The sequence below is a fragment of the Aedes aegypti genome, chromosome 2 (assembly GCF_002204515.2).
Source record: "Aedes aegypti strain LVP_AGWG chromosome 2, AaegL5.0 Primary Assembly, whole genome shotgun sequence".
Classification (NCBI taxonomy): Eukaryota; Metazoa; Arthropoda; class Insecta; order Diptera; family Culicidae; genus Aedes; species Aedes aegypti.
The window spans coordinates 57231668-57249690 of NC_035108.1; the positions used below are offsets into that span (position 1 = coordinate 57231668).

An 18023-nucleotide genomic window follows, 5' to 3' on the forward strand; every position below is an offset into this window, starting at 1 on the left:
GGCTCTGTCCCAGTGGGGACGTAAAAAAAGCCATAAAGAAGAATAGAAATATTGACAGCTAGAAGTGATATGACTTATAAGATATCGGAGATCGAAGATCTGGATATGGTAGCTAAAATTCACTGTTGGAATATTAGCAAATCGTATTGAGCTTTTGTAAGATTTACCAAATAGCGGCAAACATAAAATTTTGCTATGGTACAATAGTTATAGGAACATAGTTGTGATATTGTCTTCAAATTTATAATCTCTTATGTCAATCCATTAAAATCACGTTCTGATTGTCAGTTCTTAGATTCTGCTTGGAAAGGGGCCGTGGTCCACCCTAAGGCTATTCACGCCTATGTAAGTGGAGTACCTACTTAGAGCTCTCTCATGCTCACCATTGAGACAACGACGATGACGATGACGACCGCACAACATTCGATGTGTGACAAGCCTTGTTATCTTCACATCCTTTTAAGTTTGGTTATTGATTTAAGTGCCGTAATATTTATGACGGAGTCACTAGCAGGAAGTAGGTAGTAAATGCATATGTGCATCCACATTTTTGTAGGAAAGGATAGAAGATCAACAAACAGGATAACGTCTCTAGTAGATAAGAATATTTGCATTTTGTTGTTTATATTTTTGTTGTTCATGAACGAAACATGAAAATCAACAAAAGTACGAAAAAGGATTGCTGCCACATGGTAAGCATTCTTGTTTTAGTCTAAGCTAAATGAACTCCGGAGAAGTACAGTTCTCTGACGAAACATCACATCCCTGTAGATTAGGGTGCAACTTATTTTTCAAAAGTTTTCAAAACCAAAAATTCGTATGCTCTACTGAATTTTAATCACATTGAAAGAGAAACCTCAAAATATGAGCCAAAAATATTAACATTTAGAGGTGGCGCAAGTGTCTTGAAGGTGAATTATCAAGTTATGAAAAATGATCGTCAATGAAATAAACATAACTTTGTAATTTTTCAACCGATTTTAAAACTTTTAGCATAAATACCTTCAAAATTGAATTTGTAAAAACTTTGTAGAACATCAAATTTGTCTAAAATCAAAACTAGTCTTAGTTAATAATACTTTTATCCAAATTTTTCCTCATTTTACTAAAAAAATCATTTTTGTTTGACCATAACTTCATAACTACTCAATCGATTCCGAATCTTTTTTCATGTTTTTGAAGCAAATTCATTTGTTTTTAAATTGTTCATACAACACATTTTTCTAAAAAATGGGTTTGACTTAGTTATTCAACAAAAACTACCCAAAAACATGATTTTTGAATGAAAAAATCAAATTTTTATTGATTATTTAAGTTTTTTTCGCCGGAAATTGCATATTTTCTATTAAACTTTAATTTATAAAGCATCTTGCCTTAATTACGAGTTGAATTGTGCATACATATTTTCACATACGCAAAAATATTTTTGTTGCAGAATTATTTAAAAATTGATTCAAAGTCATTCACAAAGGATGAACAAATGAGAAAATACAGTTTCAGCTTCAGAGATAATATTAAACTGGCAAAAAATTACAAAAAACTGGCATTTTTCGTTAAAAAATCATGTTTTTGTTCAGTTTTTGATAAAAAACTTGGTCAAGACATTTTTTTAGTGAAATGTTATGTATGAAAGGTTTGAAACCAATTGAATTAGCTTTAAAATCATGTAAAAAGATTTGGAATCGGTTGAGTATTCATGAAGTTATGGTCACACATAATTGAAATTTTTAGAAAAATAAGGAAAAATTTTGAATAAATTACTTGTAACTAAAACTATTTTTGATTTTAGACAAATTTGATGTTCTATAGAGTTTTCATAAATTTAATTTTGAAGGTATTGATGCTAAAAGTTTAAAAATCGGTTGAAAAATAACAAAGTTATGTTTACTTAACTGAAAGTCATTTTTCATAACCTGAAAATTTGCTTGCGCCACCTCTAAATTTAAATATTTTTGGCTCAAATTTTGAGGTTACTTTTTTCATGTGATTAGAATTCAGTAGAGCATACGAATTTTTTTTCCGTATAAAGTAATCCGGATCAATTCGCAACAGCTGTCAAATCAACATTGTAGTCATAAGTTAAGTCACGTAAGGGTTCAGATTTTGATTACCGGGTACCCCCGTTGGTTTGACCACATTTAATCTGAACACTTTTTAATTTGTACCCCGCTAATTTGCACATCGTTAAGATTAAAAATGGTTCAAACATTATTTAGGTCATGGAATGGAGTAAAGTGAAATGGAACGCAATGGAACAGAACGCAGAATCAAAACAAAACAGTGAAAGAGGTAACCAGAAACACGGTTCTAGGGTGTCTAGAAGTTCAAATTAAAAATGAACCCCGATGGTTTGCATGAGATACCGTTCAAATTAGCGGGGGTGCACGGTATATTCAAATATGTACGTATATCGCCTCCACTTGTGTACGTAAAAAGCCTTTTCGTGACATCTTATACCTGCACCTGCATCTTGCCATAAAGCAAACATTGATTTTGTTATACAGCCATTCCATGAAAAACTATTTCCTTTTTTGTTCCTAATCCAAAATAAGTATACACGAGTTTTTGGATTTTTTGATTAGGGTGATCATTTCCGAAATAGGGTGACCAAAAAAATCGCGACTTTGCGAAACTTGTATTTTTAAAAAATCATAACTTTTGAACCGCTTGACCGATTTTTAATTTTTTAGACGAAATGAAAAATTTTGACTTTTCAGTAAAAATATAAAATTTCACAAAAAATGGTATATTTTATTTGAAAATAAATCGAAAATTTCCGTTTTTTCGTGTTTTGAATGCCTTGGGACCAAAGAGGCTATTGCTGTTCTAATTTTTTCTTGCAGTTCAGAAAATTTACGTTTACTGTCAAATTTTCAGCAATGTATATTTTTTAGTATTTGAGATAGAATTTTTTGAGAATAAAGAATCAGTCATTTTTTTATAGGCACATACTGTAGGCCTCAGCGCATTAGATTTTTTATTTTATTTTTTAAATCTTACCTTTAGAACAGCTCAACGGATTTCCAATCTTTTTTATGGAATAAAAGCTTAAGATTACGACTTTTCAGATAAACATAAAACTCTGAAAACACATTTATAACATATAAAAAATTTAGTTTTTGGTCCCGAAGCCTTCAAAACACGAAAAATGGATATTTTTTAATTTTTTTCATGTAAAAACCAATTTTTGTGTAATTTCATATTTTTCTTGAAAAATCAAAATCTTTAGTTTTCATTTCGTCCAAGAAAATTGAAAATCAGTCAAGCGGTTCAAAAGTTATGATGGAGGACCGGTGCAAACACGAGGCGGTCATTTCCATAAAAGAACTGTCAAAGAGCTTCCCGATCAGCTGATTTGAAACGTCTTGTGAAAAGGTCTATTTGTTTATGTGGGGGAGTTGCGTGATCAACTGGAATCCGGAAATAGCGGTCATAATGAAGATTTGAAGATTGTTCAAGATACACCAGTTCAAAGATGCACATTTATGGCAGTCTATCATACTGTCTTAGCATATGCAAACTTCAGTAATAACACCTACTTTACATGCTTTCTCCATTTTTGTCTGTTGCTCAGGCTTAGACCATGCGTTGGCCCATCTCACCTCACAGAAGTAATGTCGGTTGCAATCAGTGCTGTAAACATTCGACACTTTGCGTGACGTTCGTTTCGTTCGTCAGCAATCATTTTATTGTTCATCATTCCTCCGCTACCGTCATCTCTCAAACACACAGCACGAGCCGTAGAATGAGCATCGAGAACACAAAAAAAAACTGTCAATTGAATGTCGTCTGACACGATGACATTTGCATGAATCATATGCTTTGCATACATGAACAGTTTGATCTTGCTTGTTATGTCGCATGTAATGCACATACAGTGAAAGCATCGCCTATTACGAAAAATGACAGAAACAAACAAAACCGTAACGTTTCCCAGCGAAGCATTCAATTGACATTTTCCTTTCCGACATTCGTTTAATTGCTCGTGTTGTGAATGTTTAAGGGAAGCGCTACTGACTGTCAGCGAAAACGTGATTGCTTATAACACTGGTCGCTATAATCACGATTTTCATGAATTTCGTAGTTTGCATAGAGTTGTATTGATTTTATTTGTTTGTGATTGTTTCTCATATCGTTTTATTTTTTATTTTTTTCATTACGGAATATGTTATGAAAAACGAGGAATATCCCTTAGGATTCTTCCACGAACTTTTCAGGTATTCAATCATGTGCTTTTAAGTGTTTCCTCAGTAAAACCCTACGAGGATTTCTTCATGAATTAGTTCCATACTTTTTCAGTGCTTTCTAAAAAAAAAATCGGTGATGCTTCTCGGCTACGCAGTCTTAATTTTTACCACGGCTTATTTATTTGCCCGACGTTTCGACACGGGAATTGTGTCTTCCTCAGGGGGTAAATATTGTTGTCATTTGTAGTCCTATGTTTGTCTAACTTTAACTGTCGGGTCGGGATGTTTTAAGTACATGACATAGCAAAAATAATTATCTTGTTAACTCAGCTTGTACTAGCAATGGCGCAATTTTACTTCTTAGCCGTTGTAAAAATTAAGACTGCGTAGCCGAAAAGCATAATTGATAAAACCATACAGTCGATTCTCCACCAGCTCATAAAAAAAATCGGTCGCTAGTTCTTCCTGGCATTCCACCGGAAAATTGTTGTTGTTGTTCCTTAATAATTTGTTTAAGATTTTAAGGAATCACTGAGATTTTTTCAAGAAATAGTTCAATTCTAGGAGTCACCTCTAAGATTGTCTTCAAGATCACCTAGCAATGATTCTTTCCACTTTTTTTTTAGAGAAGTCATCAAATGTTATTGAGGTTTTTTAGATTTCTTCAACATCTCTACTAACTTCTTCAAAGTCTGAGTGAAAAATTTGCAGCAAAATTTATCCAGGACTTCTATTTATTTGTGATATTAGTATCTTATTGTATGATTTTTAAGCAAATACAGGTCTGACTCGATTATTCGGAGCAGGGACGAAAATACTCAATCTATCCTCGCCTATATTGACACTTGCTGGGTAGGATCTTCGTTGAATTTTATTTGTTTTTATCCTCACCTTGACAACACAACAAAGATTGGCAAAGCGCTTGCCGCAAGATTGTCAGTTTCCTTTTAACTTGCTGATACTCAACTGCTTTGTGAAATACGTTTAAAACTGCAAAACCATTCATATTGTATATTGTAATACCAAATTATCTCAGATTTATTCATAATAATTGAAAAACAAGAACACCAAAAAACAAATTCTGGATAATCGAGTCTAAAATTCTGGATAATCAAATACCGGATAATCGTGTCCCTGGAAAATCGAGTCTCCGGATGATCGAGTCCGACCTGTATGATTTTTTGAAGGCACCTAAACAGAATAATTCAATCATGAGTGTAATACATGACCGTACTCAATATTGTCGCATCCAATCCGATTAATCAAAAGACAGAAACCCTATATTGCGCAAGTTTGCGCAAGATGAGGTTGATATTAACAGAAACTTGATAGAAAAATCTTTAAATTTAGACTAGCGCACATTTCAAAACAAAGTTGAATTTCATTTGGTTATTCTCATATATTTTACAAAAGAGAAAAAAAAATACAATTACGTCAGTCATGTTTTTCAAAACTTTTAAACTCATGTTTTTCAAAAATTCAGGAAGATTGAGTGAAATCTTCATGAATTTTTGGTTAAAGAGACTATTCAATTGTCGTATAAAATTTTTCGTATAAAGGTTTCGACTCGCATCAATATGCTGTGGTCCAAATATTTGATACAAATCCTCGGTTGCATCCGAAGTTGAGAACGATGGCACAAAACAGGCAGATACAAAACAGTTGAAATCCACGCTTATCAATTTCTACATATTGTGTCTCGCAGTATGATATAGTTAAATCCTTCGCTTTTTCATAAAGTTAGCGCTAAATGTTACTTAAACTATTGATCTTAGTTGATCTGCTTAAGTAAAACATATATTCAAGCCGGCTCTGTCCACACGATATACCAATAGACCAATCCAATTGCCTGCGTAGTAGTGCAATGTTGACAAAATTTTCTTTGTTTGCTGTGAGAACTGTCACTACATTGCTATTGTTTGCTGTGAGAATGAAAACATAAACATAATTGCTGTCGAGCATTCACTTCCATGTTGGGCTGACGTTGACCGAAAGCTCAAATGTCGTCAAACAAACATCGATACATTTTCATTCTGAGGAAATCGACTTGTGTAAGATTGATCGTGCGTTGGTAGTCGTGGCAGTTTGCTTGTAGACCTCTATGCAAGAAATGGACGAGTGTCAACTGATGAAACATACACTGAGAAAAATCTACACGCCAAGGTCGTGTGTTTTACTTATAGATTTGCGCAATGAGGAAAACCACATGATTTGAGTGTGGTAGCCATATGGATTTCGTCATTGACTTCACGGTATAATAACATGTGTATCAAAATTAGGTTGTGATGAGAAACAAACATGAATGTCTAAATATTAAATCTTGAAAACCAACTAATTTGCTTATTGAATTCGAAATGTAGTGACTATCTAATCATGTGTGATAGAACATGAATGTCATGAGACTGAAAGAAGAAATTTGATAGAAGAAATCTTGCACCCCAAAATATGGATTCGAGGCTCCTCTGCTTGTCACTTGTTTTTTTTTTTTTGCGGGGCGCCGCAAATCCATAATTTGGGAAGCCCGGAATTAGCATATTTCATTTTATTCGAAGCTGAAAGTTAGGAAAATGTGTTAGTGGAATCCGATTTTTCTCTAACACCATACATTATATCCAACGCTGGAAGTAATGCATTTTATTTATAGAAAGTTACAATGAACTCCTCATAGTCGGCATCTTCACTAATAGAAAGAATTTGCCTCTTCTCTTTGGAACATGATGATGACTGTCGTTCGCCACGAGGTCCATCCGCAATTAAGTTCACTATGGGTTAATCACTAATAATTTAGAAATTCGGAACACGGAAATCGACAGCAAGCTCATCGATTCCAAATCGACCAACTTGAACATGATGATCATGACACAAGATAATCATAAGTTAAGGCTAAGCAGCCCGTCATTCGTTTTGTTAGCCATGTTGATTTTGCAGATTGTAATTTCAAAGTGATAAAACTCAGTCATCTTAAGTAATATTGATTTATCAAATTATCACTACTTGAGCTTACAATCAGAAAGTATGCTGCTACATTTTCAGCAATGTCAGTGCAAAACCAAGTGATTTTCTTTAATTCGCAATCGTGAGACGGATTGGCCACAATCATCGATGCCCAGTACAAATTTCAATGACGGCCTACTTCGCCTTAAACGCACTGAATCCGTGTTGGGTGATGATCCATAACACCCATAGGTTGACGCATACGAATTTGAAATGGAAAGCTTTAGGAACTTATGTGGAAAACTATGAAATTCATGTTGTTAGTTGATGAGTGAATAAAAATCACAACAAATCGACATAGACGTTCATGAATCGATCCATAATTTTAAACACACGGATCAAGGGTGTGGATTTTTTTCAGTGTACACTTCGTAGTTGCAATACGAAGGCCCAAGCGCTCAAGTTCGCTTTCGCGCGTCCGAAGCGGTTTTTTTTGTCTTTTGCGCTTTGTTCGTTTCCGAGCGGATGAAACTGAAAGTGGATTGTGGCTGCTCAGTCAGCGATGAAGGATCAATTGGTGAGCTCGTTTCATGCTTTTATTTCAAATCTGTAAAATAAATATGTATCAAGGTTGACTCCACCATTGCACAAAATATAATGAGGTGTTTTAAGGGGAAGGTGCGGGCTTTCAGCGAAGGAAAGGACATTGAATAAAGTAATTATGCGGAAATACAATCCATATGTCGGATTTTCTTGAAACTTTCAGCGAATTGATAATATTATTATTATATATTATGATGCAGGCTGACTGTAGGAATATTGCGATTTGCTATTTGTTCAACCATCTTTGAATGATTCGTCACTTCAAGTGTCGACATTATTTACTTCTACTTGGTGATTTTTCATATCAATTGGAAATTTAAGCATATTTATACCTCACAAATTATTTTTTCAACATGGTCTGATGGCTTATCAAAGTGAATCCTGTGACCCACAGATCCTCCCCATTAACACACATCCCCGGGGTAACCTTTGTGGAGATGCAGAGGTGAATACGGTCTCCGAACAGCAAAGGTTACACACTAACATTCCTTCTCCCAATCCCACCTGACCACAAGGACGTGCTCGGTGTCGTTAATGACCCTGTATTAATAGAGGCACTCAATTATGCACACTGAAGAAGATTAGGGCCAATCCCAGCCGAACTTCTAGTTGATTCTTTGTGCATCTTCACTGACTTCGGTCAATCACGGAATAGCAAAGATTGATATTAGTCTAAGCTAAGCTACTCCGCGATCACTCAGGACAGTTATATTGCACAAAGAACCAATCAAATGGAGCTTGGGTTTAGCGTTTTCGATATACAATCTCACTACTCTTGTATATTGATAACGGCATCGGCAACGTCCTTATTTCAATCGGGCAAATTTCAAGATTTTTAGTTCAAATTTTGAAAGTTTTTCTTTTTGCGTGATTAACAAATGGAAGCCAAAAACTTTTGGGTTTGAGAATTTTAGAACAATAAGCAGCACCCTATTGCAGATGCTGAAACATGCAAAAATACGAATGGGATCTCATTATCAGCGATATCACCACGTTGCCGCGGTTCGAGGTTTGAGTGGATGATCGGTACCAAATCTAGACAAATGCGTCACGGTTTTACTCGCAATGCCGGCCAGAGACAGGATGTGCAAAATTCAGCGAAGGAGAGGCGTTTGATTATGTTTCATGACGTACGATTGTTGTGAAACCTCGGATGGTGATTGTCGGTGGTGGTATAATAAGCTTGTTGAAGAAAAATAGTGAGCGCTGAAACGTTTGTTTGTTTTCATTTCACGCACGGCGTCCGAGGATGTGAAATTAATGGTCTTTTAGGAATACCATTTTCTTATTCTTCTTCTTGGGCATTACGTTTACTCTAAGACAGAGCCTGCTTTTCAGCTTAGTGTTCAATGAGCACTTTCACAGTTATTAACTGTGAGCTTTCTTACTCAAAGTTGCCATTTTCGCATTCGTATATCGTGTGGTATGACGATGAGTCTATGCCCAAGAAGTCAAGAAAATTCCTATTACGAAAAGATCCTGAATCGATCGGGAATCGAACCCAGACACCTTCAGCATGACTTTGCTTTGTAGCCGCGGACTCTAATTACTCGACTAAGGAAGGCCCCATCTTCAAGAGATATTCTTAGTAAAATTATTGTATACATTCCAGGAAGCTTTCCTTTAGATATCTTCAGAACAATTCTGGCAAAATTTTAAGTATTGAGTCGTAATAGAATATATAAAAGAAATCTCCTAAGAAATATTTGAAAGCTATTCAAGAAGACAAATTCAAAAACGTTTTGCCATTTATTTGAATTTCAAAAACATGCGACGACAATAAACACATGTACAGCTTCAATTTTGTCAACCTTTTCGTCTGTTTGTTTGAGATGTGATCATTTCCGACCCATCACCGATAGATTCAAGTGGAGAAAGAATCAAAACTCGCCGAGCGTCATTCATCAATGGGTGCCCCGAAAGGTTTGCTTGGGGAATCCCAAGATGATACACTTCCCTCACGTGCAAGTAAAAAGTCCACTATTTATGTCTTATGGGTCCCTTGACCGACCCAACCACCAAATGCGACATTCGAACATTGGACGCGATCGAAATCAGTTCGGTTTGGCAGTTTGAAAACGAGATTTACATTAAAGTGGATAACACTGCATGATGGATATGCAATTGCGGACGATGATTAAATTTAACGGTTATTGGATGGCCATATCTTGGGGCATGGTTGTGGTCTGGTGGACCTCGTTAATGCTTGATCCAGAGCAATCACACGGATATGTTAAAGGTATGATCAAGTTTGTAAAAAGGTTGATCAAAACTAATTTTACTTAAGGTGAAGATGAATCGAAGCCAATGTTCAAATTTTCAAGACCACGGATCTGGAGAACCAACCATCCGTTTAAGCTGAAAACTTAATCGATTGGTCACTAGCTGGTGGTGACCAATCGATTAGGTTTTCAGCTCAAACGGATGTTTGGTTCTCCAGATCCGTGCTCTTGAAAATTTGAACTTTGGCTTCGATTCATCTTCACCTTAAAATATAATTTATCCTATTTCAGCACACAACATCCGGTATGGTGGAATTCCAGCTATGATTTTTGGAATAATATGGATTCTTACATGTGCAACATTAGTGTTCGGAATTTACAAAGTACATATGATAATACAAATCACTTAAATTAAATTACCCTTCAACTTTACACTAAATTCCCATTTTTCTTTTTCAGGAGAGCCTATTCCTGCTATGCCCATTTGCGTCGATGTTTCTGATTGAATTCTGCATGGTGCTCTGTCGTGACGTATATCTAATGAGTAGTGATCATAGCATTGATGAAACGATCCTTTTCAACCTTTCTGCTCCAAACGAAACAAGCATGCCGTTGCTTTTATGTATGTTTCTGTTTTGATTAAGTGATAATTTTATAAATTACTAACAAACGTTCTGCACTTTTCAGTTGCGGTTCCAAATATGGCGTTTAGTTTACTAGCGTTGATGCAGATTTTTCGATACAGGAGGAATGATAACCAGGATACGACCCTTATAGTTACTACCAAATACTAGACATAGCAGTTTTTTTATGATGTAATGATATTTATGTATTTATTCATTGTTTCGAATCATTTTAATGGACTATAAAACCAAATATTTAATGATTATGACTGTTCCTAATTAGTCGTGAATAAAATTCATTGGATAAAACATTATGAATTTAAAATTAAAGTGTTTGCCATCTCGATAGAATTTTTGAAAGATCCTGTGTGATAAACGAATATAAATGTCGAAAAAAGAATGTTGCTGAAACATATAATTTCTTCTCCAAACTATGTCTCGTATTATGTACCCAATCATAGAATTGGAACAGTGCATACATTTGAAATCCAGTTGCCTCCAAAGTATCCAGCTAAAGCTTAATCCTCACATTGAATCGTGTATTCTTCCGTCACCATCATTGGTGTACCGTAAAACGGAGTATCCAGTTAAGCAAACTGATCGCAACAATCAAGAGAGTTAGTATGACATTTCATGTCAGATATATTTCCGTTGGAATCAAGATTTTTTTAAGATTTAGAGTTAGCGTTATCGCAGTTAATATTGATGAGATATTACCAGTTTTGAAATACTTACGAATAATCTGGTCTCCGATCATTATTTGATGAAGTTTTAGATAGTTCGTCACTAACCCTTGACATAGTAAAACTTGAAATTGACGTCAAATCTCTTAGCGTAGATTTGTGAAAATTTTGATCCATTTTTGCAATTGAAATTAAAAATTTCCATGTAACGTTGAATGCCTAGTGGTATGCAACTCCCTATATACCTTACGCTTGCGTTATTTATTTGATTTTGTTCAAAATAAACCAATTTATATATAATAAATGATTTATGTTGAATTTAATATCGAAACATAAGAATCGTTCGATATCTATTCAGAAATATACAGTCATCTCTCCCTAACTCGATATTGAAGGGACTATCGAGTTAGGGAGGTATCGAGTTACAGAACACAAAATCAGTGCAACTGCGATCCAAGGGACCATCGAGTTAGCCATGAAAACCAACTTTTGCTATGGTTCTCTAACTCGATATCGAGATACGGAATATCGAGTAAGGGAGAGTTAACTGTATATTATTATATATTACACAAATTATCATATAATTATTAAGGAGTCTTTTTCCTCCAAAAAACTATCAACGTTACCCCGCTTCACGGTACATACTTTGCTATTTGTTTTAGCACACGTGATGATCTCAATGGAAGTAGGTATGTGTCACTCGACGTCACCTCTTGCAGATCGATTCGAACTATGTCATGACGCAGTCATGCAACGGATATTTGAGGAGCACATATCTGCTGAAAACAAAAAAAAACTCTCTTACCATGGGGCTCTGGATTGTGTGAATGATGAAGACTCTGTACACAATTATGACGTGATTTTAAACAAATTTCATTCAATTCAGATATGCAAGAGGACCGTCTTGAAAGTGGAGATATTTCGAGCCTCAGAGTTTGTTTTGACGAAGAATTTTCCCAACCAAGCATGGCAGACTTCTGCAATGGAATTTGCCTCTTGGTAATGGTGAGCTTAATTTGAGTAGTCTACCTCTATCTTGACTAAGGTATGGATTTTTTAAACTTCTTTATTAAAATGATTTCAAACATTATTATTATTATTCATTTCTTATTTCTAGATGTTCTGTGTTTTTCGACTTGTTGTTTTTTCAACTTTACCGACGTAGCATTTTTTGGTCAATTTTCAACACCCCCCTCCCTTATCGTAGCCTATTTTCTCATACCTAATACATGGTCCCTGTATTCCCTAAAATGCTACGTCATTTATGACGCTTCTTCAGATATGCTGGGTAAGAGCGGTTTAATCTGGCATTGCCAGACTTTTAATTATGATAAAAAAGACAGATTGCTCAATGCTCCAGACTTTTTCAAAATTTAGGCTTCACAAGAGAGATACTCAGGGATATTCTAATAAACAGAGTTGTGATGTTTAAAATACAAATGCATTTTCAAAGGAAATACTCGAATTGCAGAAGGAACATCAATATTCAATGAGTTTTGTATTTGTGTTTAACTAAGTTTCATTACTATACGATGATATTTTGGCACTTAAATCTCATTTTTCGTAAACACTTCGCTCATATACAAATTGACGGTAAGTAGTTTAAACCACTTACAGACAAACAGACCGTAAAACTTGAAACAAATTTCTTCTAAACCCATCGTCTAGTTCACGCCATCATCATCTGTTGATCATATTGTACGAAATACACGACTGCTGCGTAGTGATGATGGTAGTGTAAAACATCAAACGTGAAGCACGCCGATTTGGAACACAGAAAATTGGAAATGATAGTTAAATGAATTGTCGATGGAAATTTTGTCATTGTTCCGTCTGTTTGTCAAACTATGTCCAGATCAACGCACCCTCTCATTCATAAATCTGATTTTAAATCTTGAAAACAGATGTCAAGCGAAACGTCTATCTGAAAAGAGAAAACCGCTCCCTCAGCTTTGACCCCCGCACATTTTTTACAAGGGCCTTGAAATTCGTACTGTTGTCCCGAAAAAAAACGTGAATAGTCAAATTTTACTAATTAGACATAGAAGTATGAAACGAGCTCACCAATTGATAGTCCATTGTCGACAGCTGGGATGTCAAGTCATTTAAAAAAAAATCTGGAAGATTTGACAATTTTGTCTGGAAAAATCTGGATCTCCTATGTCGTGGAGTACCTTACAAATTCATTACAAAACCTTACAAATTCGTGGAAAATTTTATCTGGACTTCCAGATTTTTATAAAATGCGACCTGAAAAATCTGGAATGTTCCAGACGAATCTGGAAGGTTCTCAACGCTGGTCGACAGGAAAGAAATTTTCAATTTCGTCAGCAATACGCCTAAAACACACGAGCTAAATAAACGAAAAAAAAAACCCATTGGGACACGAAAAACCGACTTGATGGCTCATGCCATATCACAGAACAGCCCGACAAAACGCACGCAATTCCGGAAGGGAAAAAAAATACGAGACGCGAAAACCGACTTGTCTGCTCGGTCCTTCTCAAAGCACTCGCCACTGTTGCTTTTTAAGAAAATCGTCAAAATACATTTTCTCTTTGGAAACAATATGTTCCTCTATAGCCCTGAATACAATTAACAACATAGGACGAGAATTGCTCTTTTTTTAAGTTTTTTCATCAGCTTTTGTATAAAGGACCAAATTTCAGTGGATTTTCACAAGATGAAAATGTTTTCAAATAGCATGGTAGAAAAGAAATTGGTCGGTGTTCAGTAGAAATGAACTAAGTGTATTTTATAAGGAAAAAGTGCCCCAAGCATTCATATATCAATATATATGAATTATTTGCTGTAATAATGGAACTTATCTTTTGGATGATACATCTGTATCAAAATAGCATCGGAAAATCAGAATAAGGTAACGACCACAGACAAATAGAGACATAGTCGGGTTCTGAATGGGTACCACATCTAGTACTGCATTTGGTCCCTTGGTGCTGCAAAAGGTACCCAAGTATGACAGATCGCAGTACCGGGTACCCCCGTTGGTTTGACCACATTTAATCTGAACACTTTTTAATTTGTACCCCGCTAATTTGCACATCGTTCAGATTAAAAATGGTTCAAACGTCATTTAGCTCATGGAACGGAGTAAAGTGGAATGGAACGCTGTGGAACGGAACGCAGAATCAAAACAAAACAGTGAAAAGGGTGACCAGAAATACGTTTCTAGGGTGACTAGATGTTCAAATTAAAAAGAACCCCGATGGTTTGCATGAGGTATCGTTCAAATTAACGGGGGTGTACGGTACACTTTTCACGAAATTCTAGACTTTGCTCTATTATCTTATGTGCCACAACATTTTTGACAACTGCACGGAACATGGAGGTCTTTATTTCGTCTTTGTAACGACTGTTTGCATCGTTCTTAAATGTAAACAGTTGGCGCCAGTAGCAAAACGCTCAGACACAGCGTTGCCAACCTTCCAAATTTTTCTGGAACATTACAGATTTTTGAGGTCCCATTTTACAAAAATCTGGAAGGTCCAGATAAAATTTTCCACGAATTTGTAAGGTTTTGTAATGAGTTTATAAGGTTCTACATCCACGACATAGGAGGTTAAGACTTTTCCAGACAAAATTACCAACTCCTCCAGATTAAAAAAAAATAAGATGTTGTTTCCGAGATACGACCGCCAAAGTGACGTTGGATAACTTTAGCTTCTTATATTTCCTGGCTTGAGACTGTCACGAACTTATGAAAGATTTCTAAGAGAGCAGCATCAATTTTCGACCCAACACTAGTTTTCGACCGTTTTTCGATGATTTTCGACCGATCGATTTTCGGTACCGTTTTGGCCTACTTTGTATGAAAATCCGAAAATAGGCACAGAATTCTTGTAGGTCGAAAATAAGTGCTCTTCTAATCAATTTTCACACTATTTGTTGCATGTCAATTCTGACCTATTATGAACATTTTGTGTTATTTTTTGGTTGGTTCGATTAACACTTCAATTGGTCGATGGAAGCAGAAGCATGAGCGGTAACTTTTGCTCAACAAACAAATATTCCGCTTGAGGATCCACGCATGATCCACTAAGATTGATTGCTTAAGTGGGTTCCGAAGCCTTTCGATACTCGTCGTATCCGTGGCGAACGCGCTTAAATTGCATTGAAGCACAGTTTCAAACAACTGCTCTTTTCAGGGCCACAATTGATTAAATAATTTATTTAGTTATCATTATAGTTTCGGATGATTAGTTTTCAACAGAGATAAATGGCAAACAAAGTTTAACATAGGTTCCCGTCGTTCAGTCGGGCGGCGGTAGCATTTTCGCAGTCTTTTCTGTGTGCGTATTTCCATTCGATCGACAATGTCTTAGGGCAAGTGTACCATTATTGGTGCACCTAAGGGAAAACTGCTAAAACACGGTGTTAAGATCATGAAATATATGATTTTAACGTATCATTCGATAGATCTCAAATCCTTCTATCATTCAAATGTATAAAAATCACGATTCATTTGAAATTTCCCTGCAAAAAGCCTTACACTAATAATAGGAACACTGTTCCTTTAGTGGAGGTATATTTTAAGGATGGTTCCTTTAGTGGCGCAAACCATTGATTTCTTATGGGACGCTCCACTATGGGTACTGATGCACCACTATAGGTGCAAAGGAGCAAAAAAAAACTAAGCAAAATAATTGTTTTAAATAGTTATACGGTTAAATTTCATGAATATTATTCGATTACTTGTATCATTTTCGCATCGTACATAATACAAAAATATCACATAATCATTTATTAGCGCGAAACATGCCAAAACACACTACCTCCACTATTGGAGCTACCTCCACTAAGGGAGCGTTTGCCCTACCATATCGAAACGTCAACAAAGCTGTTGCTGATTAGTTTTAGCTCTGTGTTCGACGAGTTGATATTGATCGCTCTAGTATCATGTAGGTAGCGACGGCGATAACGGCATTATGCAATCATCACTAAATGCGAAACAAACCGGGAGGGATTCTTCATTCAAGTGCCGTTCGCAATTTATCCGACTCATGCACACACTGTCGACGATTGCCCCGCGCGCGCACAATCGGAAATTCATGTCCCATTTATGGTTGCGTGTAAATGACTGACCAAAATCTGAATCAATTACATCCAATCATCAGTAATTGTCGGTGGAAAATTCTCACAACTCTTTTAAAATGTAATTGTCGTCCTGAAAAGGACGGTTGGTGGTAGTCACCGTCGATTAAACTGGGTTTTCATTCCATTGTTAGACAGAAACACACCAAAAGCTCACCGAAGACGATTAAATTGAAATGCGGTCGGTAATTTTGTGCTTTCTTATCCATCCTTGTATTCGATGGTTTGCTCACTCCTCCGACGGTAATTATCAAGGTTTCTGGACGAATTCGATGGGCGAGCTGGATGCCAAAGGGCCATGATGAGCGATAACACTGAACCCGCAGCTTTTAGCTTGGGAATAAACAGCAGCAGCAGCAGCAGCGACGAACGTGTAAAATTTATTCCGATATGAGTCCTTCTCCGGTTGCTGGTCTACGACTGACTGATGCGCGCGTGAAGTCGAGTTTGGTTGGCTTCGACTGAACACGAGATAATAAGAGAAGTAAGAAGAAGACCGAAAGGGGCGTTTCCCTTTGAATGACGAAAGTAGCTAAGATATCGCGCAATGATGTCGATATTTCCCAATTTTTCAATAGTTTAGTCATGAGAATCAAAAGTTTTCATTGTTGGAGTCGATTCGTAGAAAGATTTCCAATCGATTGGTGCAAGAATCTTGAAAATCTATCCGGGCGTTAGTAAGTTATTAACATTCAAAATCTAACCACTTTTCGTGACGCGAGCGATTTTTCGGTTTTCGAAATTGTACCCCAGTATGTTGCCGTAAGACGTTATCCAACGTCAAAATGACGTGACATTCCTGCTCAGACGACAACTCTTCCAACATTCAGTTTTTCTCACTTGTTGCAAAGCGGCGACACTGTCGTTTGTATTGCACAAAACAAACACATGGAAGAATGGTAGTCGAGAGCTGTCGAGAGCTGTCAAAACGTATAGAAAACAATTGAAAATGTACAAAAAATGTATATTAATTAACTGTGCAATATTAATTGCAATTAGAAAACTGGATCGAGAATCGGAAATCAAGCAAAATGTGAATATTTACCTTTTTGTGTTTAGCTTATCTCCCGTGGTGCTTTCTTTGCTTCAAAATTTCGGTATTTACAATCACTCAAAAAGACTCATCTATTGGCTTTTAAGTTTTGAATGCCGCCCTATTGATGGAGTTCATAACGGTTTTTAGAACGCCAAAATATCATCTAGTCCGGTCTTTCTGAACATGTTCTGAATGTCAGTGCAACGACCAATTATAAACAGATATTTCAAAGTTGCAACTGTGAAATCCAGTTTAGTTGAAATCTACTCTTAATGGAACAAGTGCACCTCCTATTTGTTGAACGAATATTGTTGGAGTAAAATTCATGAAAATGTAAACATCATCCACAAAATCATATTAATAAACCAAAATGGTTTCTGAATTGAGCACTGAACGAAATCTACCGCCTCAAATTGAATTATTTATAGCACAGCGTAACAAAAATTACATATTTGAGTGTCGCGAGGATCAAATTATGTGTCTCTAGTAGATTCGAGGTCACTGAATCTGATGCAGTTCCCAGAAATGTTCTAGCACGTCACAGTTTTGTGCTGTAGGTCGCCAATATTGTATAAATCACTGATTTCATTGATGTTCACATAACATATAAAACTGTTTAGAGA

General features: G+C 36.0%; 2 protein-coding genes across 3 annotated transcripts in view; one reads left to right on the top strand and one right to left on the bottom strand.

The window, feature by feature from the left end:
* The window catches only part of LOC5570087 (myb-like protein Q), a 476649-nt gene that overhangs the window by 180299 nt on the left and 278327 nt on the right, over positions 1-18023 (bottom strand). The gene's annotated exons all lie outside the window — the stretch shown is intronic.
* On the top strand, positions 9497-10894 carry LOC110675572. The gene is made up of 4 exons (XM_021840902.1): positions 9497-9963; positions 10238-10329; positions 10406-10568; positions 10634-10894. The coding sequence occupies exons 1-4, from the start codon at positions 9834-9836 to the stop codon at positions 10738-10740; spliced, it is 492 nt and encodes a 163-aa protein (XP_021696594.1). The 5' UTR covers positions 9497-9833; the 3' UTR covers positions 10741-10894.